Source organism: Oncorhynchus clarkii, chromosome 4, assembly GCF_045791955.1.
Source record: "Oncorhynchus clarkii lewisi isolate Uvic-CL-2024 chromosome 4, UVic_Ocla_1.0, whole genome shotgun sequence".
In the NCBI taxonomy this organism is placed as follows: Eukaryota; Metazoa; Chordata; class Actinopteri; order Salmoniformes; family Salmonidae; genus Oncorhynchus; species Oncorhynchus clarkii.
Window position 1 is genome coordinate 34,375,723 of NC_092150.1, and position 23,924 is coordinate 34,399,646.

The following is a 23,924-nucleotide window of genomic DNA, read 5'->3' on the forward strand; positions in this document are numbered from 1 at the left end:
CCTGAAAATAAATGGGCAGCCACCCTCCCCATCCAATCTGGCAGAGCTTGAGAGGATCTGCAGAGTAGAATGGGAGAAACTCCCCAAATACAGGTGTGCCAAGCTTGTAGTGTCATTCCCAAGAAGACTGTAATCACTGCCAAAGGTGCATTTTAATACATTTGCAAAATTGTCTAAACCTGTGTTTCCTTTGTCATTAAGGGATATTGTGTGTAGATTGATGATGGAAAAAACTATTTTATCAATTTTAGAATAAGTCTGTATCATAACAAAATGTGGAAAAAGTCAAGGGGTCTGAATCCTTTCCGAATGCACTGTATTTATGGCCTGTTAATTCTCATTAGTCTCACTCTCACTTGTTATATATTGTGTTTCTCTCTGTTTTTCTCTATCTCCAGGTTCACTAAACCAGCCCCCATGTTCCTTGATCCGAATTTTAGACGATTCACCAAAATCAGCAAATTCTTCCCACCCTTTGGAATGAAAATGCAAGGTATCGACCTCCATTTTAGATCTATTTCATTTTGGATGACCATGAGGAATGGGGAGTCCCTGGGAGAGGACACTGTTGACCACTAGCTCAACTACAGGGAGGTAGTGCTTTGGGTCACTGCTTAGATGAGGGACAGTACACAATGTTCAAATACTGGCCTTATTGAGAAGAACCTCACTGTTTCTACTAGCTATGCAGGGATCACAGCAAAGCAAAGCATTTCTTGCTGCCCCTCGCCCATCACCAATTTAACTCGTGTTTAATCTCGTCAAATCCCTTGTAAAGTTGATGTTACACATTTGGGTTAATTTGACGTAAATATCAATGTTATAGCTGTTTTAATAGAAATATGTCATGTAATGACGATAATGATGGTGTCAGTGCGCTCAAATTGTGCTAAATATATAGATATCCCTGGAAAGGTATCAGGAGGATGACTTTGTAGTCTAGCTCTCCATGTTGCATGTGCAGAAAATGCCTTTATGTTCTTGGTTCTCGGTATTAGAGGAAGGGTGTTTGCTAACTAGTGTTCTCATAGAAATCTGTCTGATTCTGATACCAAACTCCATCCATGCCCTTTCTCTGTAATACTGAACAGTAACATTGAGCAACACCAACACACTACAGGACCACTGTCAGATCCTTCTGCCTACCAGTCTCAGGCCCTAATTGGAAAGCCCAGTCTCAGCCCCACACCTTTGTTCCTCACGCCACAAGTCTCCCACCCAAACACATGTTAGTTGTGGAATGATTAGCTACAGTATGTAGCCAGCCACTACCCTGTCTTCAACACAGCATCATCTAATCAGTTTGATTTAATTTAACCTTTATTTATACAGGTTATTGAAGTAATCTCTTCTGTAAGAGAGACCTATTAATCAGTAATAATCAGTGAGCTATTTGTGGCCTGACTGCCTGCCCTCATCCTCATGGCTGATAGGAACCAGGAAGCCCAACCAACACCCTCTATTATCCCAACTAACCAACACATTCTGGGCGTTTTCTGTTCTGTGACTCGGTAGTAGGGCAGTTTGAGGGATCACACTAAACTTCTGCCTGAACATAGATTATTAAGGTCATACTGTAAGCCTTTGTCTTGTTATTGATTGGTTGGCAGAACTAGAGTCCTTCATTGTCAGACATTGGACTGTTTCAGGAGTGTGCCTAGCCTAGGTGCCTCACCCTTGCAGATGGTGCTATGGTAGCCTAGCCCTCATCTGATATCAGCTGTGTGGTTTGGCTGGAAGGAGAGACAATCCTTTCAAATGATTCCCATCCAGCCTGATTGATCTTGTCTGTTTATATCTAGGATATCACCACAGTAGTCAACAACTCTTCTCCCTGGCTGCATCCCAAATTGCACCCTATTGCCTATATAGTGCACTACTTTTAATCAGACCCTTATAGGCCCTGGTCAAAAGTAGTGCACTATTTTGGGAGAAGGATACCTTTTATTATGCAGCCCTCTCCCTCCCCATCTCTCCAGTGTTAGTCACAATGCAGATATGCAAGTCATTTTGGACAGAGCTGAGACTGTCTCTACATCGATGCTTTTCACTGCCTCTGAGTGATCCTCAATTATACTATAGTAGATTGTGTCACGGGATGTGTCAGTTTTTCAAAATCATGTGTCATACTGACACATCCCGTGACACAATCTACTATAGTATAATTCACTATAGTCAATGTTCCCTAATCCAGGGTCTGGGGACCCAAAAGCGTGCACATTTTTGTTTTTGCACTGTTCAACTCATCATCAAACTATTGACTAGTGAAATTGTGGGTTTGGTGCTAGGGCAAAAACTAAAATGTGCACCTGTTGTGTCCTCAGGACCAGCATTAGGAAACACTGCTATAGGCAATATTGTTTTAACAATGGGCTGATTCCATTTTTCAAAAAAAATGCATCATGACCTCCTTTTTTTCTACTGTGTTATTGACTTGTTAATTGTTTACTCCATGTGTAACTCTGTGTTGTCTGTTCACACTGCTATGCTTTATCTTGGCCAGGTCGCAGTTGCAAATGAGAACTTGTTCTCAACTAGCCTACCTGGTTAAATAAAGGTGAAATAAAAAAATTAAAAAAAATAATAATTACAGTAATAATTATGTTAAAAAAGTATGGTAACTGAAAAACATATTTTGCTAAAATGGCTCATCTTTGGGTCATGGTTTTTATGATCTCCACTGCATCTGAGAATTGAACACAAGTGCCTAATAGCAATTTAATGATCTGGCAATTTAGTTTAACCTCAATAATCACGAATAACGCAAGGAGCCTACTTGGCCTAAGCCTACAATATACAGTCAAATTATGTGGACTTTCATCTCGTGACAGATGGTCCAGCGATTCAGCTCTCACAATTGTTTAGGCAATTACTGTTAATTTAAACTTGATCTCCTGAATTATAGGCCAAGTGTATTTACCCTTGTCAATTGTATAGAAAACATCCGGATTGCAGTCATTCCTTTCCTTTTATATCTTCCTAGAATAACTGGCTATATAAATAGGCCTAGCTAGTGTTGTTGTGCAGACAGGAGCATCTCAGTCTAAGGACTATAGGAAATTGTACTTCATAGTTACTCCCTAGGACTTGCTAGAATAACTGGCTCTGTAAATAGTGGAAAGACCCAGGGAAAGTAAGGACTAGGAAACAGTACTTAAGTTTTTCCTTTCTATAAAATAATTTATTCCTACTATAACTGACTAGATAAATAGCAAGAGTTGTTGAACAGGCAGACGATGGGCTTCTCAGTTTAAGGGAAGCATACTTCAAAGATGCATAAAGGCCAGCAGTGTGTAAGGACAAGAAACAAAGTGAGGTAGTGAGAGCATTTGTTTACTGTAGAGTTTACAGAAAGACTTAGGGCCTCCCAGTGCCCATATGAAAAAATACTATGCTCTAAATACTGAAGCATTAATATATTTATATAATATAGTATTCACTGTAATGTTTTTGCTGGAGTATACTATAGTATTCACTGTAGTGTTTTTATGGGCTTTACTGTAGTACTCACTGTTGTGTTTTTGTGGACATGACTAGTATACTGTAGTAAAGTTTACTATAGTTGACCGACCGGCTCAATTTGGTCTTATGTTGCAAAATTTTAAATGGTGTTTTTAACCTTGGGTAAAAGTAGAGACTCAGAGCTAGAAAATGTTATATCATACACTACAGTTGAGGAACAATGAGAAAATTATTATGCTTTGAAAGTTGATGGCCCTTGAATGTTTTTGTACACCTACTGGAAAGCTCTTTGTCTGCACCCATTCAGCATCGTTCACACTCTGTTAAGCCCTAGCCCCACCCATCTTTTTAAGGATTCACATGTAAGGCCATGTACTAAACAACGCAACATTTCAAGATTTAAGGCTGGTTTATACTACGGATGTGTTCGTAAATTCAATCTGGTGTGCCAGAGTGCGCTCTTGGCATTCGTAAACTCAGAGCATTGTCAGATTGTCCATTCGCAAATTCAGAGCTTTTCGCTCTAGGGACGTTTAGAGCACACACTGAACACTCTGTCCGAGGAGTAGGGTTGAGCCAAGCGTTCTGACCTAACAACAGCAGTCAAGCACTCAAGGTAACTGGCTATCGTTGGCTAGCTTGCTAGCTACTTCCAGACACAAATGAGAGAAGAGCTCACTCTGACCATTTGACTCCCCCTAGCAGAGCTGGTTAGGCTGTTTTTATGTTATCCAGAGCTTTGGTGACCATAACTGTGCTGCTGGCAACAATTTAATGACACTTTTTTGCCGACGTTTACTGACATCGGCCATATTCAACGGGGGTTGAGCGTTCGTAAATTCGTCAGTTATTCTGCGCTCTGGCACACTCAGACAAGTGCTCTGAAATTGGAGTAGACAGCAAGAGCGAATTTACCAGCTACGTCTATTGACAGTTGTCACAGTGACATCATGAAGATTCTATTGAAATGGTTACTTGCATTTTTGTTTAGACATGTAGCTAGCTAAACAATGAACCATAATCTTAACTCATATCGTTACTACCCTGCATGAATCTGCAGGTAGCTAAACAACCAGTTACAATGTTAGCTAGCTAGCTAACATTAGACTATAACTAGCAATGCAAATGGATCTGAGATGCAAATAATATTACTAAAGTAACACACATTATACACGTAACGTTAGCTAGCGAGCTAACAGTAAGCTTTAAATAAACAACTTTGACAAAATTAGAAATGTGTAATATATGAAAATGCGAAGTTGAAGTCGGAAGTATACATGCACTTAGATTGGAGTCATTAAAACTTGTTTTTCAACCACTCTACAAATTTCTTGTTAACAAACTATAGTTTTGGCAAGTCGGTTAGGACATCTACTTTGTGCATGACAAGTAATTTTTCCAACAATTGTTTACAGACAGATTATTTCACATATAATTCACTGTATCACAATTCCAGTGGGTCAGAAGTTTACATACACTAAGTTGACTGTGCATTTAAACAGCTTGGAAAATTCCAGAATATGATGTCATGGCTTTAGAAGCTTCTGATAGGCTAATTGACATTATTTGAGTCAATTGGAGGTGTACCTGTGGATGTATTCCAAGGTCCACCTTCAAACTCAGTGCCTCTTTGCTTGACATCATGGAAAAATCTAAAGAAATCAGCCAAGACCTCAGAAAAAAAATTGTAGACCTCCACAAGTCTGGTTCATTCTTGGGAGCAAGGAGGCCTACAAACCAGACTCAGTTACACCAGAATGGGCCAACATTCACCCAACTTATTGTGGGAAGCTTGTGGAAGGCTACCTGAAACGTTTGACCCAAGTTAAACAATTTAAAGGCAATTTTACCAAATACTTATTGAGTGTATGTAAACTTTTGTTTGTGAAAAACTGAGTTTAAATGTTTTTGGCTAAGGTGTATGTTAACTTCCGACTTCAACTGTAGCTAGCTAGATTATCTTACATGTATACATGGATAGACACTTCTCCCTCTCTGTCACAGATGCCATGGTTGCCCTATATTTGAAGTAGTCCTGGGACAGGTGTTTTATACAATAGCCTTCTGTGCGTTCTCTTTACGACTACCTCTGCATATTTCCAATCAAACAACAGAATTTTCTCAGTCTCCTTAGCTTTCATACTCTAATTCAACCTGAGAGCAACACTTTCGCTTTTTAAGGTTTTACTATGTGATATTGTTCAAAAAAGCTGCGTTAGAAAGGATTAGCTACACATACCTACCAGCTCATGTTATAGACAGAAGCGTGCTACATGACAGACAAATCCGAACTCATGTCTCGCCTTGTCCAGCCCTCTCATTATCCCAGCCAATCTTGACTAGCCGGAAGTTTCCTATATATTTTGGTGGCTGAACAAACTAGGCTCGTAATTTAACAATTGTATTCATATTTACAGATGGCGTACAAGTTTGTTATTAAGTCACATGAAATTTCACATGTTCCAGAAGGTATTTCTGCCAAAAAAAATATATTTTGATAAAACAAAAGTTTAGGTCAAATGGCTCACCTGTGAAGTGATGTGCGACATACGTCTAGTTTCCTGAAACGAGTCCTAGTATAAATACTGTAGTATTACTTTAGTAAAAACTGTTGTAAATACTATAGTAATTAATTTAGTGTTTTTGCGGATAATACTGTAGTATTTACTATAGTGTTTTTTTTTTTTTTATTGTTTTTTAAATGATCTTTAACATAGTGGGGGCATTATCCTTGGGGAAACCTGATGTAACCTCATTCCTTTGGGTCCAAGGATTGCTGCCCAGAGAATGTGCTGGTTTAAAAAATCTTCTCTTCTCTCCTCAGAAAAGATCATAGATAATATTCTGACAGCCACAAAGAGCTATGGTCTGGAAGATGAGCTGGACAGGTATTTCACACCTCTAACTCAGCAACATCAGGGGGCATCTTGGGGTGTTTAAAGGGTCATGCCTGCTTCTCAAGACATTCAGAAACTAACCTCCAGAATGCAAACTCTCGGCTTACTCAGAAATATTCTAGCCTGGTCCCAAATATGTTTGTGCTGATTTGACAATTTTTGGTCATTGTCACGCCAAAACAACCATATAAGTTGGCTAGACAGCACAAACAGATCTGGGACCAGGCAAGAAATATGTTCTCCCATCTGCTGATTTTCCAGTGTTTTGTCTTGTTAAGGGCTTGGTTCTTTCCACAACCATTATTTGCCGACCTGATATCATCAACTAAGGAAATTGGGAATGTGTTTAATTTTCCACCTGGAATGCAGAACTCAGACTTAACAGAGGTCACATTCTCTACTACATAATGCTGTCAGGGAACCTGATAGCAATTGCACAACTACACATAATATCAGAATAAATCACTGCAGTACTTGTCATTTTCCTCTCTTCACAAACCTCACAGAAATGTTGTTTTTCTGCTGTTCTTTTCCTGCTCTTCTAGTCTGAGTTGTAAAAAGTGTATAATCATGGGAAATGGTGCTATTCTGACCAACAAGTCTATGGGTGCAAGGATTGACGAGTACAATGTGATTGCAAGGTCAGTATTAAAAGGCACATCACCTCCAGGGTTCTTAAATAATATTTTCTAGATTCCTTACATCCTCTATCCTCGCCTCCTTCTCAAGAGCACTAGAGGAGAACAGCCGAAGTTCTGACCTTCTCCAATATGTTTTGAGAAGGAGGCGAAGAGAGAGTATGCGAGGAATTAAGGAAAGACCAATTGAGTAAGAGCCAGTGATTGTGAGAACCATATGTTTATAGATTCCTAGTCCCAGTTGACCTGTGTGTTGCAGGTTGAACGAGGCCCCAGTGAGTGGCTATGAGAAAGATGTGGGCTCCCGGACCACTATGCGTATCACCTACCCAGAGGGAGCCATCCAGAAGACTGAACGCTACGAACAGGACTCCCTCTTCGTTCTCTCTGCCTTCAAAGCTCTCGACTTCAAATGGCTCCGGTCCATGATCTTTAAAGAGAGGCTGGTAAGTGGTAATCCAGCAAAGAGTGACCGTTCCTACAATGTTAGATAAAGTTCCAATTGAATCCCAATTCATGGAGAAAACATTAAAGCCATGTCATGAGAACATCAGGGTTGGGATCAATTCCAATTTAATTTCAAATTCAATTCTGGAATTCAAGCAGGAAGTGGAGAATTTACTTGGAATTCAATTGGAATTGTAGCAATCATATATTTTTTTATTGGAATTGAATTGGATTTAAATTGTCATATTGTAAAAGAAAATCATCCCTGGAAAATTGGAAAATAAAAATAATTTAAATGGAATTGTTATTTAGAATTTTAAAACTTGAGTTGTATTATAATTGGGCAAATTCCTGTTACTGGAGTTAATGCATTTAGCATTGAAATTGAATGCAAACTATCTTTAAATCAGTTTTCATTGTGAAAATTATCTTCCCCAAACTTGAAACTCAGGCAGTGCTTATGTATGCCAGTTAGGCTCTACAACCCTTGTAAAGCAGATTAACGTGCTTAATTGTAAGAAGTTATTTGGCTACTTTAGTTGTTATTCAAACTTTATCAAAACATATACAGTACCAGTCAAAGTTTGGACACCTACTCATTCAAGGGTTTTTCTTTATTTTTACTATTTTCTACATTGTCGGGTGATTGTGGAGGCCAGGTCATCTGATGCAGCACTCCATCACTCTCCTACTTGGTAAAATAGCCCTTACACAGCCTGGAGGTGTGTTGGGTCATTGTCCTGTTGAAAAACAAATGATAGTCGCACTAAGCGCAAACCAGATGGGATGGCATATCGCTGCAGAATGCTGTGGTGGTTAAGTGTGCCTTGAATTCTAAATAAATCACAGACAGTGTCACCAGCAAAGTACCCCCACACCATCACACCTCCTCTGTGCTTCACGGTGGGAACCACACATGCAGAGATTATCCGTTCACCTACTCTGCATCTCACAAAGACATGGCGGTTGGAACCAGAAATCTCAAATTTGGACTCATCAGACCAAAGGACAGTTTTCCACTGATCTAATGTTGATTGCTCGTGTTTCTCGGCCCAAGCAAGTCTCTTCTTCATATTTGTGTACTTTAGTAGTGGTGTTTTTTAAGCAATTCTACCATGAAGGCTTGATTCACACAGTCTCCTCTGAACAGTTGATGTTGGAATGAGTCTGTATCTTGAACTCTGTGAAGCATGTATTTGAGCTGCAATTTCTGAGCCTGGTAACTCTAATGAACGTATCCTCTGCAGCAGAGGTAACTCTGGGTCTTCTTTTAGTGTGGCGGTCCTCATGAGAGCCAGTTTCATCATAGTGCTTGATAGTTTTGCGACTGCACTTGAAGAAACGTTCAAAGTTCTTGACATTTTCACTATCCACTGAGTTTTTAAACTACAGTAGGGAGCGCGATATGGTTTAATGTGCCAATAATTGCCAGCATCTTAAAGCTAAAATTGGGATCATGTATACTCTGCTAATGACCATAAACATTTTTTTAGGAATTTAGCGAACTTGGAATTTGTGGTAAGTGCATGTTGGCCGCCATCTTTATGCACCTCTGTTTTCCACCACCATCAACAAAACACCAAATCATGGAATTTCTCATAGAAGAATGGTGTCGCATTCCTCTAATAGAGTTCCAGACACTTGTAGAATCTATGTGAAGGTGCATTGAAGCTGTTCTGGCCCATGGTGGCCCAATGTCGTATTAATACTCTTCATGTTGGTGTTTCATTATTTTGTCACTTACCTGTTTATACCCATCTTTAGCACACTGTTTACTGCAATTGGCAGGGTAGCCTGGTGGTTAGAGCATTGGACTAGTAACCGGAAGGTTGCAAGTTCAAATCCCTGAGCTGTCAAGGTACAAATCTGTCGTTCTCCCCCTGAACAGGCAGTTAAACCACTGTTCCTAGGCCGTCATTGAAAATAAGAATTTGTTCTTAACTGACTTGCCTAGTTAAATAAAGGTAAAAAAAAATGTTTTAAAGTGGATAATACTAGATAATAGTAGCCTTATAATCTGACTTTGGAACTCCGCACTTGTTGTGACTGGAGAATTCATATTTACTGTCATTATACCAGAATATGTAGAAACGCAGGAAATTTGCTTTAAACCTGTAACATTTTCTCTACACCGCCAAGATGGGAGCCTCTAAAATGTTCTCCAAAATTCAGCCACGGCAATTGGCCGACCACATCCATTGCCATGCCCCCTTCCACACCCACTAGCTAAGCCACTTTTTGATCCAGAAGAAACCCTGAAATACACTTTCAAGTTTGAGGGAGTTTATGTTCCTGGTACCACTCCACCAGGGCCCTCACCTCCTCCCTGTAGGCTGTCTCATCATTGTTGGTAATTAAGCCTACCACTGTAGTGTTGTCTGCAAACTTGATAATTGAGTTGGAGACGTGCGTAGCCATGCAGTCATGGGTGAACAGGGAGTACAGGAGGGGGCTGAGCACGCACCCATGTTGGGCTCCCTGTTGAGGATCAGTGTAGCGGTGGTGTTGTTGTCTGCCTTCACCACCTGGGTCAGCCTGTCAGGAAGTCCAGGATCTAGTTTCACAGGGCAGGGTTCAGACCCAGGTCCCCGAGCTTAGTGATTAGCTTGGAGGGCACTATGGTGTTGAAGGCTGAGCTGTAGTCGATGAACAACATTCTTACATAGGTGTTCCTCTTGTCCAGATGGGATAGAGCAGTGTGCAGTGCGATGGTGATTGCGTCATCCGTGGATCTGTTGGGGCAGTGTGCCAATTGTAGTGTGTTTAGCGTGTCGGGTAAGGTGGAGGTGATATGTTCCTAACTAGCCTCTCAAAGCATGATGACAGAAGTGAGTTCTACTGGGCGATAGTCATTTAGTTCAGTTAACTTCACTTTCTTGGGTTCAGAAACAATGGTGGACATCTTGAAGCAAGTGGGGACACAGAATGGGATTGGGAGGTGTCATTGTCCTTGTGGAATTTCTCTGTCTTCATTTAAGGGGTATAACTCTAATCCCTGCTTGTAAATGAATGTGAATATAATAATAACCATACAGTACATTTTAATCCAAAGTTTTAGAGCAGCATTCCAATGCTGCTTTTTAGTATAGAGAGCTATGACATTTTAAGGTTGCTTTGTAGAGGGCTGTGACTGACATGGTTTTGGTCTCTGAGAAGAAAAATGTCTAGCTCTGGTTACAGTCACTATGGTTATTCCTTCATGGTTGAATGGGAATAGAACACATACAACACATTCCTACTTTCAAAACAACAGCATACCTTATTCTCCCTTCCTCTCTTCATTCTCCGATCTTTACAGAAGGATGGGTCAGAGTCAAATCCTATAGTATTGTATCTGATGTTGGCATAAATTGCATGGATATGGACATCTATAGGGGCTCCATAGACAGACTCCCTCCTGTCCTTGTCCATGCTCTGATCACTTAGAGCAGGAGGTGGGTCAGGGTGTGTGGGGTTCAGAGGGTTGGGGGGGGGGGGGGGGGGGGGGGCAGGGCTGGGCTGGAGGCTGACAGGCTATGGGATTCAGGGGTCTGATGCGCATCAGAGAGCAACAGTATCTCAGATCTGGGCTTACCTGGCCTGCCCAATGCCCATAGACAGACAGTGAATGGATGGATGGATGGATGGATGGATGGATGGATGGATGGATGGATGGATGATAGGCATATCACTGGGGTGGTCCTGTGAGTCTGGATCACTATTCATACAGTGACAGACAGGTGGGTATTTCTATTTATTGTTGGATCCCCTACTCTTCCTGGGGTGCAGACACATTAGGCATATCATACAATAAAATAAAACAGTATATCATATAACATCAGTGCAGTGCATTCAGAAAGTATTCAAACCCATTGACTTTTTCAACATCCTTATTGTGAAATGTATTAAATCGTTTTTTACCCTCATCAATCTACACACAATATCCCATAATGACAAAGCGAAAACAGGTTTTTAGAAATGTTTGCAAATGTATTAAAAAAAATGTTTTAAATACCTTATTTACATAAGTATTCAGACCCTTTGCTATGAGACTTGAAATTTAGCTCAGGTGCATCATGTTTCCATTGATCATCCTTGAGAAGTTTCTACAACTTGATTGGAGTCAAATCAAACCTTATTTGTCACATGCGCCGAATACAACATGTGTAGACCTTACCGTGAAATGCTTACTTACAAGCCCATAACCAACAGTGGAGTTCAAGAAAGAGTTAAAAAAATATTTACCAAATAGACTAAAGTAAAAAAGAACAAAAATTAACAATAACGAGGCTAACGAGGCTACATATACGTATTGGTACCGAGTCAATGTGTGTGGGTACAGGTTAGATGAGGTAATTTGGACATATAGGGAGGGGTGAAGCGACTATGCATAGATAATAAACAGTGAGTAGCAGCAGTGTAAAAAACTAATGGGAGTGGTGTCAATGTAAATAGTCCAGTGGCCATTTTATTTATTTAGTCTTATGGTTTGGGGGTAGAAGCTGTTAAAAGGTGGTATACTCCTCAATGCCATTGGATGAATCCCGGAACATATTCCAGTCTGTGCTAGCAAAACAGTCTTGTAGCGTAGCATTCCCGTCATCTGACCACTTCAAATTTAGCAAGTCACTGGTACTTCCTGCTTTATTTTTTGCTTTTAAGCAGGAATCAGGAGGATAGAATTATGGTCAGATTTGCCAAATGGAGGGCGAGGAAGAGCTTTGTATGAATCTCTGTGTTTGGAGTAAAGGTGGTCTAGAGTTTTTTTTTCCTCTGGTTGCACATGTGACATGCTGGTAGAAATGAGGTAAAACGGTTTTAAGTTTGCCTTCATTAAAGTCCCCGGCCACTAGGAGCGCCGTTTCTGGATGAGCATTTTCTTGTTTGTTTATGGCCTTATAGAGTTGGTTGAGTGCGGTCTTAGTGCCAGCATCAGTTTTTGGAGGTAAATAGATACAGTAGTTATGAATAATATAGATGAGAACTCTCTTGGTAGATAGTGTGGACTACAGCTTATCATAAGGTACTCTATCTCAGGCGAGCAATACCTCGAGACTTCTTTAATATTAGAGATCGCGCACCAGCTGTTATTGACAAATAGACACACACCTCCACCCCTCGTCTTACCAGACGTAGCATCTCTGTTCTGCCGGTGCATGGAAAATCCCGCCAGCTCCATTTTACCTGTGTCGTTTTTCACCGATTTTTTTTATGTCCTGTTGGTAGGATTATCTTGATCGTAGTTAGTCGGTTTTATCTTCCAATGATTGCACGTTGGCCAATAGAACGGATGGCAGTGGGAGTTTACTCGCTCGCCTACGAATTCTCAGAAGGCAGCCCGACCTCCACCCCCTTTTTCTCTGTATTTTCTTCACTGAAATGACTAGGATTTCGGTCTGTTCCCGGGAAAGCACTATATCCTTCGCATCAGGCTTGTCGGACTCATTAAAGGAAAAAGCTTCTTCCAGGTCGAGGTGAGTAATCGCTGTTCTGGTGTCCAGAAGTCCTTTTCTGTCATAAAAGACGGTAGCAGCACAAAATGTACAAAATAAGTAAAGAAATATGTGACAAACAACGCAAAAAAAAATAACAAAGTAGCACAGTTGGTTAGGAGCACGTAAAACGTCAGCCATCTTCTCCGGCGCCATTTTTGTTCTGACTATAATTAGAGCGATGTTGATTGCTTTTGCCGATCACTCATCATCTTCAACCATCAGTGAGTCGATGGCTTGAACAGTCTTGCTGGAAATAGAATACAATGTAAAAATGTGCAGCGTACAGTAAAGACCAGCAGTTGATTTATTTAAGCATTATTTTGGTCAACCAACTATTTCAGCACCGTTTCATGCTGCTTTGAGACAAGCTTGGGGACTGGTCTTGATAAATCAATTATATTTTTATTTTCACAGAATCTCAGTTTGGGTATTGGTTAGCCTACAATTAGGTTGTGGAAATGTTAAGATTATTTTGCTCTTAGTAGCCTTCTCCTGACCGGTCATGTTGTACAGCGACATATTTTCCTAATGGAAACTCTGAGGGTTTCGTTTATCATTTTTCTTGGAATAGAAACAACATATTATGAATCAAATTAAGCTATATTTCTTAAAATCAATTCCATATACTATGTTCTTACAAAAAAGTGTTTAAATTCTCTAGTTCAGCCAATATTAAAAACTGTCAAATGCTTCTCAAAGATGCCCTCTGGTGGTCAAATTAGCACTAACTATCATTAATTGCAACAATGGCTGACACTTAAATAACGTACCATAGAATTATGCGGCAGTCCGGAAGCTGTGCTGCAGTACGACGCAACTTTTAAAAGAAGAACCGCTGTATAAGCACGAATGTTCCAAAATGCAATCAATTAGCGGGAAAACACTATTCTCAAAAGTAATCGTAAATGCAATTATGCATATAATGCTTAATTATTAGGCTCTACACCAGTTGTAAAGCAGATGAATGTGCTTAATCTTAAGTTATTTGGCCACTTTAGTTGTGATATAAAACTTAGCAAAACATATAGGCATATATGTGATATATGTGAGTATGATTTGAATTCGCAGCAAAAAGGCATGCGCTGTTTCTTGCCTTAAGCTGGGCATCATACACAAGCGATAATATATCATTCACAAGTTATAGGCTAATATTGTCACCCATTACACTATTCTTGATTTAATATTATATATATAAATATATATTATATATATATTTAATTTAATATTGTCTTTACATATACAAAAAAGTGTGTTGCCTTTTCATGAAGGCCTAGGTATCGCACAATTATATAACTAACACCGCAATACTTCACTAAAGACATTCATTTCAAAATGTATTTATCCCAAGTACTTATGCAAAGCATTTATAGAGCAAGTTGTGGTTGTATGTCCTAGGTTCAGACAAGATGGCGCCGACAGACACGTCACCCTGTTTCTATCTCCCCGGCAACTTTGCAGTATTTCGCTTTATTGGTGTTATGACTTACATTATTTGCTCAGAAAGTTTCTAGTATAATTTCCTACAACCGAAAAATTACTTTTGAACATTTGATCGGCGGTCACTCACCAGAAATTTGACGAGAAATGACTTCCCTAACCTGGATCTTTTGTTTGGATTTCCCGAGGCAGCCCCATTCATCCCAGACACTCCACCAGAGGGTATATTACTCGCTAAAACATTCAGCCCCCTGGACAATAAAGTAGATGAGCTCAGGGCTAGGATCTCCTTTCAGTGAGACATAAGGGACTGTAACATGCTCTGTTTTACGGAATCAAGGCTCTCTCCGTATATATTGTCCCCATCCATACAGCCAACAAAGTTCTCTTTACATCGCGCTGACAGGAAGAAAGAACTCTTTAGAAAAAACTAAGGTGGGAGGTATGTCTCATGATTAACATCTCATGGTGTGATTGTGGTAATGTACAGGAATTCAAGTCCTTTTGTTCTCCCAATCTGGAATAACTCACCATCAAATGCAGACAGCATTAAGTCTCAAGATCATTTTCTTTGGCTATTGTCACTGCCCTGTATATTTCTCCCCCAAGCCGACACCGCAATGGCTCATTAGGCACTACACTGGACTTTGTGCAAACTGGAAACTACATATCCTGAGGCCGCATTTATTGTAGCTGGGGTCTTTAATAAAGGAAATCTGAGGCAAACGCTCCCGAAAATCTACCAACACCTCTCCCGTGCTACACATTGTTACTCTCCCTTCTGGGAGGCTACAAGACCCTTGCCTGCTCCACCCTTCGGCAAATCAGATCACACCTCCACCTTACCCGACTTCCTTGACCAACTACAATTTGTATACCGACCCAACAGATACACAGATAGGGCTGTTACGGTGACCATATTACAGCCACACCAGCAGTCACTAGTCATGACCTCAGTAAAATTCCACAGGACCGTTTAGTCACCGTAACGAGGCTTCTCCTAACTCTGATGCTCCTGATGGTCATTAGTAGCCTACCAAGCTTGCTAACTGCCTGGTACTCAGAACTCTATTGTCCCTCGAACCACTCTGACATCAATGCAAATGCGATCAAAAATCAAATCATGTTGAGCAACATTTCTATAGCCTATGCAATTACGTGAGAAAGCTGTTTTGATAGCCTCTATTAAAAAGAGAAGGATCCCATCAGCTTTCTATAGGCTAGGCATACTTTCTTGATACTTTGCTTCTCTTTACAACAGCAGTAAAGCCTACCTGGCTGTCATGAACATTAACCACGGAAAAGTGTCCTCCATTCGCTATTTGCATAGATTACATTTTTTTTCCCCTGTCCCTGTTTCGAGACAGTTGCGGGATAATGATCCATTCTAAATCAAAACAAATTTCACACATATATTATTTACAAAAGGAAACACAGATGATACACAGCCTGTGCTGTGAGGTGTTCTTTACCTGCTTTTTATAAACTCCTAGCCCATAAAAGGAACCCCACGTGACTAAACCGGTCTGAGGTTATCTGGAACACCTCTGTGAAGTATATACAGCATGCTTAGTGCAGTAGAGTGGCCTCCCCAGAGAAAAATAAGACCTGATTTCCTGGACCTCCTCCCACCACAGTAGGCTAGGTTACGACCTGGAACTTTTGGGCTCTCCTCCCTGCCCATCAGACCTAGCTTGGGATCTTGCTACAGGACCTGGAACTCTGTCTGTGTGACTGACATGTGACAGGTTTTACATAAAAAAGCATTGGGTATATTCTGTTGATTATGGCATGTTGAATCTGAACAAGACCATGCACAATATACTTCATCATAAATCAAATAAAGGCAATACTCAATAGTAGGTGTCACCTTCCATCACTTTTCACCCTCTGAACAATCAGGTGAAACCTGAGACCATATGTTTTTGGTTTACCTAGGGGAGGGGGGACTGTGTCCCTGGGCCTGGCTTTATGTGTCCCTTGCTGTGATGTTGTTGCCCCATCAGAATCAGAAAGGCCCTTTATTCAGAACTGGTCTGACAGAGAGGTGGGTTGTGTCTGGGCTTGTCCTGGGCACACAGCCAAACCACCTCAAAGCCACTTGGCCATATTTTAGTCACTCTTTATTTGGAAATATCAAAGGAAGCACTCTGGTTTATTTGTACAGGTGACGTGTGTTAAAATTCACTGACCAACTGCTAAGCATCAGCTCTCACTTTGCCAGTTTCTCAGCTGAAGAGAAGAATGAATAACTAATCATGAGGCAGAAGAACATGAGAAGCAGACCTTGGTTCAAATATGAAACTGAAATCATTTCAAATACATCGTCTGTGTTTGATTTTGCTTGGCTGACTTAATGAACCAATAGAATTGTCAAATCTTGCCCATCTGGCATTCCAAGCAGGCTAAATCAAAAGCTCAAAGTATTTGAAATGATTTAAATTAGTATTTGAACCCAGGTCTGATGAGAAGAGATGTTGAGGTACTCTGGGCTGGATGACTTGTGCTGTTGGAGATCACCAACAGAGAGACATCACATTGTTATAGCAAGTGGTAAATGTATTACTGATGTCTTAATTTGTTTTTACCATTTTTAATGCTATTATTCAAACTAACCTTTCTTCCACTTTCTCTCCCTCTCTCCATCTCTCTCCCTCCCTCTCTTTCTCTCTCTCTCACTCTCTCTCACGTAGCATAGTACAGATGGGTTCTGGAAGTCTGTGGCCCATCATGTCCCCAGGGAGCCCAGTGAGATGAGGATCCTCAACCCTTACTTCATCCAGGAGGCTGCCTTCAGGTTCATTGGCCTGCCACACAACAAGGGACAGATGGGGAGAGGGGTGAGAGACTGGGAAACTAACTGATCAAAACATAATGCCATCAACCGCAATAATCAGTCCCTGGTTTTATACAGCTAACAACTAGTCATTTACATAAATAGCTTGCAGAATATGTGTTACCAGGATACTCAAGGTAGTTAAATTACATTCTAAGAAATGAAATATAAAGAAAAACCCCCTCAGCTGTTTCACACTTAAGCATGCGTTAATGGCTGGGCTGTGCTGCACTGGTTCATGTTCTCTCCTTGTCTGTGTGTCTGCTCCTATCAGGACAGGTCAGCCCTGACACACAGCAGACCAGGTCAGCTCTAACATACTACCCTAACACACTGTAGACACACAGCTGACCCTCCAGGTGCCCGATAGTAGTAGCTTTTAGTAACATCCTCGTAATGTCCACACCTAGTAGACCTGGGATGGAGATGTGGAGGCTAGAGTTGGTTGGCCCTTCTTATCAATCAGTAGCTTTGCCATAGCGTCTAAAGAAGATGCGCTTCCCTGTTGCAACATCCACACCTATATAGGCATGGCTCCGAGCCATGGATGGAGCAAGGACTGTAGGCCTCGATTCGTCAAAGGCAAAACCGTTCCACTGGGATGCTGGCCCATGTTGACTCCAATGCCTACAACAGTTGTGTCTAATTTGGCTGGATGTCCTTTGGTTGGTGGACCATTCTTGATACACACGGGAAACTGTTGAGCCTGAAAAACTCAGCAGCGTTGCAGTTCTTGACACACTCAAACTGGTGTGCCTGGTACCTACTACCATACCCCGTTCAAAGGCACTTAAATATTTTGTATTGCCCATTCACCCTCTGAATAGCGCACATGCACAATGATGTCTCCATTTTCTCAAGGCTTACACATCCTTCTTTAACCTGTTTCCTCCCCTTCATCTACACTGAAATGGATTTAACATGTGACACATATATATACCATGAGTACCTTTCATATAACCATTAATTCAGTGCTTAGCTTCAATCTATTACAGGAAAAAGAAAAGAAAACTTAGTCAAAATTCTTTACACTTCAACTACAGCACCAGGCAGTCATGTGGACTGAACAATAGACTAGCCCGGGCAAATGAAAAGTACTAGTGCTTACATCTACACGTAATTTCTTATAAAGTAATCTATGACATAAGTGTACGAAAATGGATTAAGATACTAGTTCACATACTAGTTCACATCACATTTTATAACAGTATGAAAACTAAAATAGTTCGCCATGCATGATTACATGATCACTAGTGTTTTATTTCAATTGATCGATGGCTGAGCTAGCCTAAATGTTAACGGCTTGTGCGTATGCTTGGTTCAGTATGAACGCGCACAAAATGCTAGCAATAGCTTAGCCAGCCTAATCGCTAGCAGCTCGTTGTCCTTCTGAAAACTCACCAAATCCTGGCATCAATCTTTCCCTCAATCCCTTCACAGCACATTTGTATAGATAAGTGAGTGTTAATGTGTTTTATTTTACCTTTATTTAACTAGGCTAGTCAGTTAAGAACACATTATTTTTTTCCAATGACAGCCTAGGAACAGTGGGTTAACTGCCTTGTTCAGGGGCAGAACGACAGATTTTTACCATGTCAGCTCTGGGATTTGATCTTGCAACCGTTCAGTTACTAGTCCAATGCTCTAACCACTGGGCTACCTACCACCCCGATCCAGTTTGCTCTTTTTAGTTCAGTTTTATACAACTTCTCAAAGATTTGAAACTTTGTTTTTCTTCCATGGAATGGAGGTAGCTCTTCATGTTCTAGCTCTTTTTTTCAGCATGTTGGTGCCGAATGGTGTATAACGTGAGGTTAGGAGAGGGACAAAGAGAATATTGAGTTTTGATTGGCTCAAAATAAACTGCTCGTCATGCAGCTTCTGACAGCTGATTTGTAATAGCTGTCAACTTAAACATAGCAATATAGTATGATATGATTGGTTACTGGAATTTCACTAGTAACGATAAGTATTCAACATTAGTTGACCTGCGTTACATAAACATTATTAAAGTGACCAGTGTTCAATGACTATGTACAGTTGAAGTCAGAAGTTTATATACACCTTGAAAAGGAATAACTTCTCAGTTGTTTACAATTCATGACATTTAATCCTAGTAAAAATTCCCTGTCTTAGGTCAGTTAGGGTCACCACTTTATTTTAAGAATGTGAAATGTCAGAAAAGTAGTGGAGATAATTATTTATTTCAGCTTTTATTTCTTTCATCACATTCCCAGTGGGTCAGAAGTTTACATACACTCAATTATTATTTGGTAACATTGCCTTTAAATGGTTTAACTTGGGTCAAACGTTTCGAGTAGCCTTCCATAAGCTTCCCACAATAAGTTGGGTGAATTAAGGCCCATTCCTCCTGACAGAGCTGGTGTAACTGAGTCAGGTTTGTAGGCCTCCTTGCTCGCACACGCTTTTCCAGTTCTGCCCACAAATGTTCTATTGGATTGAGGTAAAGGCTTTGTGATGGCCACTCCAATACCTTGACTTTGTTGTCCTTAAGCCATTTTGCCACAACTTTGGAAGTATGCTTGGGGTCATTGTCCATTTGGAAGATCCACTTGCGACCATGCTTTAACTTCCTGACTGATGTCTTGAGATGTTGCATCAATATATCCACATAATTTTCCTGCCTCATGATGCAATTTATTTTGTGAAATGCACCAGTTTCTCGTGCAGCAAAGCACCCCCACAACATGATGCTGCCACCCCCGTGCTTCACGGTTGGGATAGTGTTCTTCAGCTTGCAAGCCTCCCCTTTTTCCTCCAAATATAACGATGGTCATTATGGCCAAACAGTTCTATTTTTGTTTCATCAGACCAGAGGACATTTTTCCAAAAAGTATGATCTTTGTTCCCATGTGCAGTTACAAACCGTAGTCTGGATTTTTTATGGCGGTTTTGGAGCAGTGGCTTCTTCCTTGCTGAGCGGCCATTCAGGTTATGTCGATATAGGACTTGTTTCACTGTGGATATAGAAACTCTTGTACCTGTTTCCTCCAGCATCTTCACAAGGTCCTTTGCTGTTGTTCTGGGATTGATTTGCACTTTTTGCACCAAAGTACGTTCATCTCTAGGAGACAGAACGCGTCTCCTTCCTGAGCGGTATGACGGCTGCGTGGTCCCATGGTGTTTATACTTGCCTACTATTGTTTGTTCAGAGGAACGTGGTACCTTCAGGCGTTTGGTCTTGTGGAGGTCTACAATTTTTTTTCTGAGATTTTGGCATATTTCTTTTCATTTTCCCATGATGTCAAGCAAAAGGCACAGAGTCTTAAGGTAGGCCTTGAAATACTTCCACAGGTTCACCTCCAATTGACTCAAATTATGTCAATTAGCCTATCAGAAGCTTCTAAAGCCATGACATCTTTTTTTGAATTTTCAAGCTGTTTAAAGGCACAGTCAACTTAGTGTATGTAAACTTTTGACCCACTGGAATTGTGATACAGTGAATTATAAGTGAAATAATCTGGCTGTAAATAATTGTTGGAAACATTTCTTGTGTTATGCACAAAGTACAGTATATGTCCTAACCAACTTGATTAACAAGAAATCTGTGGAGTGGTAGACAAACGAGTTTGAATGACTCCAACCTAAGTGTAGGTAAACTTCCGACTTCAACTGTACATAGTGCATCAGTCTCTAAAGTGCAGGGTAGTGTACCGGGTGGTAGCCGGCTAGTAACAATGACCAAAGTTCAGGGCAGGTTACTGGGCGGAGGCCGGTTAGTGGTGACTATTTAACACTCTGATGGCCTGGAGATAGAAGCTGATTTTTAGTCTCTTGGTTCCAGCTTTGATGCACCTGAATTGTCTCCCTTCTAGATGGTAGTGGGGTGAACAGTTAGTGTCTCGGCTGGCTGAGGTCTTTGATGATCTTATTGGCCTTCCTGTGACACCAGATGCTGCAGATGACCTTAAGGGCAGACAGCGTGCCCCGGTGATGCGTTGGGCTGACCGCACCACCCTCTGGAGAGCCCAAACGTTTCAGAAGGTGCAGTTGCCGTATCAGGCATTGATACAGCCCAACAGGATGCTCTCAATGGTACATCTTTAGAAGTTTGTGAGGGTCTTAGAGGCCAAGCCAAATTCCTTCAGTCTCCTGAGCTTTTAGAGGTGCTATTGCACCTTATTCACCACACTTTTTGCATGGATGGACCATTTCAGGTTGTCACTGATGTGCACGCCGAGGAACTTGAAGCTTTTCACCCTCTCCACTGCGGCCCTGTGGATGTGGACGTGCTCTCTCTGCTTTCTCCTGAAGTCCGCCAGTGCCCTCCCCTTCTCCCTGTAGCCTGTCTCGTTGTTGTTGGTATCCAGGACTACCAACTGTCATCTGCAAACTTGATGCTTGAGCTGGAGACATGCTTGGCCACACAGTCATGGGTGAACAATAGAGTACAGGAGGGGGCTGAGCATGCACCATACACCTCCTATTTTCTCTTTCCCTGAGAGTTCTTTCTTACTGTTCAAGGAATGTTACGTTGAACCCACCTGGCTGTATGGATGGGGACAGCATATCCGGAGAGAGCCATGATTCCGTGAAACAGATGATGTTACTGTCCCTAATGTCTCTCTGGAAGGAGATCCTCGTCCTGAGCTTGTCTACTTTATTGTCCATGGACTAAACCTTAGTGAGTAATATACTTGGAGGCAGTGGATGGTTTGCAAATTAAAGCCCACTCCGTATTCCTCTTCTGCTTTGAGGGCGTCTTGGAACAGCCCCTGTGATGAGTGTAAATGGGAGGTACGAACAAAGGAGCCAGTTCAGGAAAGTCTAATTTATGGTTGAAATTATGGTGACCTGGAAATCTAATATCCAAAAGTTTTTTTGGCTGTAGGTAATAATGCAATAAATGTTCTGAGCAAATAATTTAAGAAATAACACACAAAAAAAATGAAATACTGCAAAGTTGGCTAGGAGCTAGGAACTGGACGACCATGTCTGTCGGCGCCATCTTTTCAAATCTTGACTCAGCTGTGACTAAAGTCTTTCAAATAGTTCCATTACTTCTGTTTGGTAACCTTTTTACATTTCTTCTTTGTTACCCCGTGTGCTATTAACCTCCAGTAGTTCCAGTAGTCAACTTTACTCACTGTCTTGTTTCAGGGAACATTTGTCTTCTCTTCTGTGTTTTCCAGAATATTCCGACACTGGGGACTGTTGCCATAACAATGGCCCTCCATAACTGTGATGAGGTAGCCGTCGCTGGATTTGGTTATGACATGAGTACCCCCCACGCTCCCCTACACTACTATGAGAAGATCAGGATGGTGGCCATCAAACAGGTACAAGTGACCTGACACTGACAATAGCCATTTGCCCCGTCTACGTATTCTCTGTTGACCCCTTAAAGGGTCACAGTGGGGCCTTGACACACACACACAAAACACACACACACACACGCTTACATACATAATGGAAACATGAAAATAAATATGTAATCTATTTTGTATACAATGCATTCATCTGACCATGAGGTCACACTGACCTACTGTATAGCAGAAGGTTTGTTAAGATTTCTAGCAGTCCTGTTGAAATAATGGAATCTGAAAGAGGGGCATGTGTAATGTATGTTGTCAGTCTGATAGTTAACTATGGATGATGGTTGTATCATCCTCACCCAGCAACTCACCTCTCAACTACATGTTCACACACACACATGCACACATTCCACACAGCATCAAAGTGAGAAGAACTAATGGCTTAGTTTGGTGCCAAGGTCAAAATAACTTCATTAAGAAAAGCATTTATAAATATCTTGTAAAACAAGAGGGAAATTTACAGACAAATTTACCTGAATATTTGAACCATAATTGGCACGGTAATTGTAAACTTATTTCCAATTAAAGTTAGTTCTTTCTAGAGACTTTACTGTGTAGTGAACAGGTGTATGTTTGGCTATATCTAGAAAGCCTCAGATCTGCTTTCCATGCACTTACTCACCTGCGTAACAAATGGCACCCTATTCCCTATAGTGCCTATATAGTGTACTACTTTTGACCAGGGTCCATTGGGAATTGGCTGCCATTTAGGACGCAGGCGCAAACTTGTGTGAGCTGAGGTGTTAGTCTCCTAAGTTAGGTTGTGAAAGCCAGAGTTAGGTTAGCCTCGTGGCAAACCACGCTTCCCTAGTACGGGAAGCCTGGGGAAGTTTTATGGCAGAAATCAGCTAAAGATGAGTGTGAATCCAGTGTAAATCACTGACACCTCACAACACGTCAAACCAATCAAATGCCTTGCTTGGCGGAGCTCGAAAGGTGCTCACCAGTTTAGTGCTGTAGGAGCAAATGTACAAGTGGACAAAATGTTTTTAACAGACAAGCATTGGTGACAAAACATTCTAGAACATTTGCAGCACGCTGGTTTTCACAGCATTTCACTGTTATTCAAGATGAGCTAAAGCTGCAGCAAGAGGGGATACATGGTCTCAAATGCTGGCCATATAAATGTCATTTGTACATTTCTGGAGGGAAATTTGACTGTGCAGGCTAGCATGAGGGACAAGATGTAGCTAGCTACAATGAGTTTTGTTTTGAGAAAAGTCAGCTAACCTTGTAAGGTATAACTAGCTAGCTACCGTTAGCTAATAGCTAGTTTAATTTCTCTCACTATTATAACAACATTTTAATAAAAACAGCATATTATTGATCTAAAGGTTTAGCTGTGACCGAGTATCTAGCTTATACAGGGTGACCTGGGACACCAGGTGGATGCAATT

At 41.0% G+C, this 23,924-nt stretch overlaps 1 protein-coding gene across 14 annotated transcripts in view; it reads left to right on the plus strand.

Moving 5' to 3' along the window:
- LOC139406747 (CMP-N-acetylneuraminate-beta-1,4-galactoside alpha-2,3-sialyltransferase-like) overlaps positions 1-23,924 on the plus strand; it is a 109,648-nt gene that overhangs the window by 48,573 nt on the left and 37,151 nt on the right. For all 14 annotated transcript variants that reach the window (XR_011634022.1, XR_011634021.1, XR_011634018.1 and 11 more), the window contains exons 5-10: positions 399-493; positions 6,287-6,350; positions 6,905-7,000; positions 7,257-7,443; positions 17,049-17,195; positions 22,345-22,491. Coding sequence is in view for 9 of the 14 variants with exons in the window: in XM_071149736.1 (XP_071005837.1) it covers positions 399-493; positions 6,287-6,350; positions 6,905-7,000; positions 7,257-7,443; positions 17,049-17,195; positions 22,345-22,491 (736 nt within the window). In the remaining 5 variants the exon portion in view is untranslated. The remainder of the gene's footprint in view (positions 1-398; positions 494-6,286; positions 6,351-6,904; positions 7,001-7,256; positions 7,444-17,048; positions 17,196-22,344; positions 22,492-23,924) is intronic.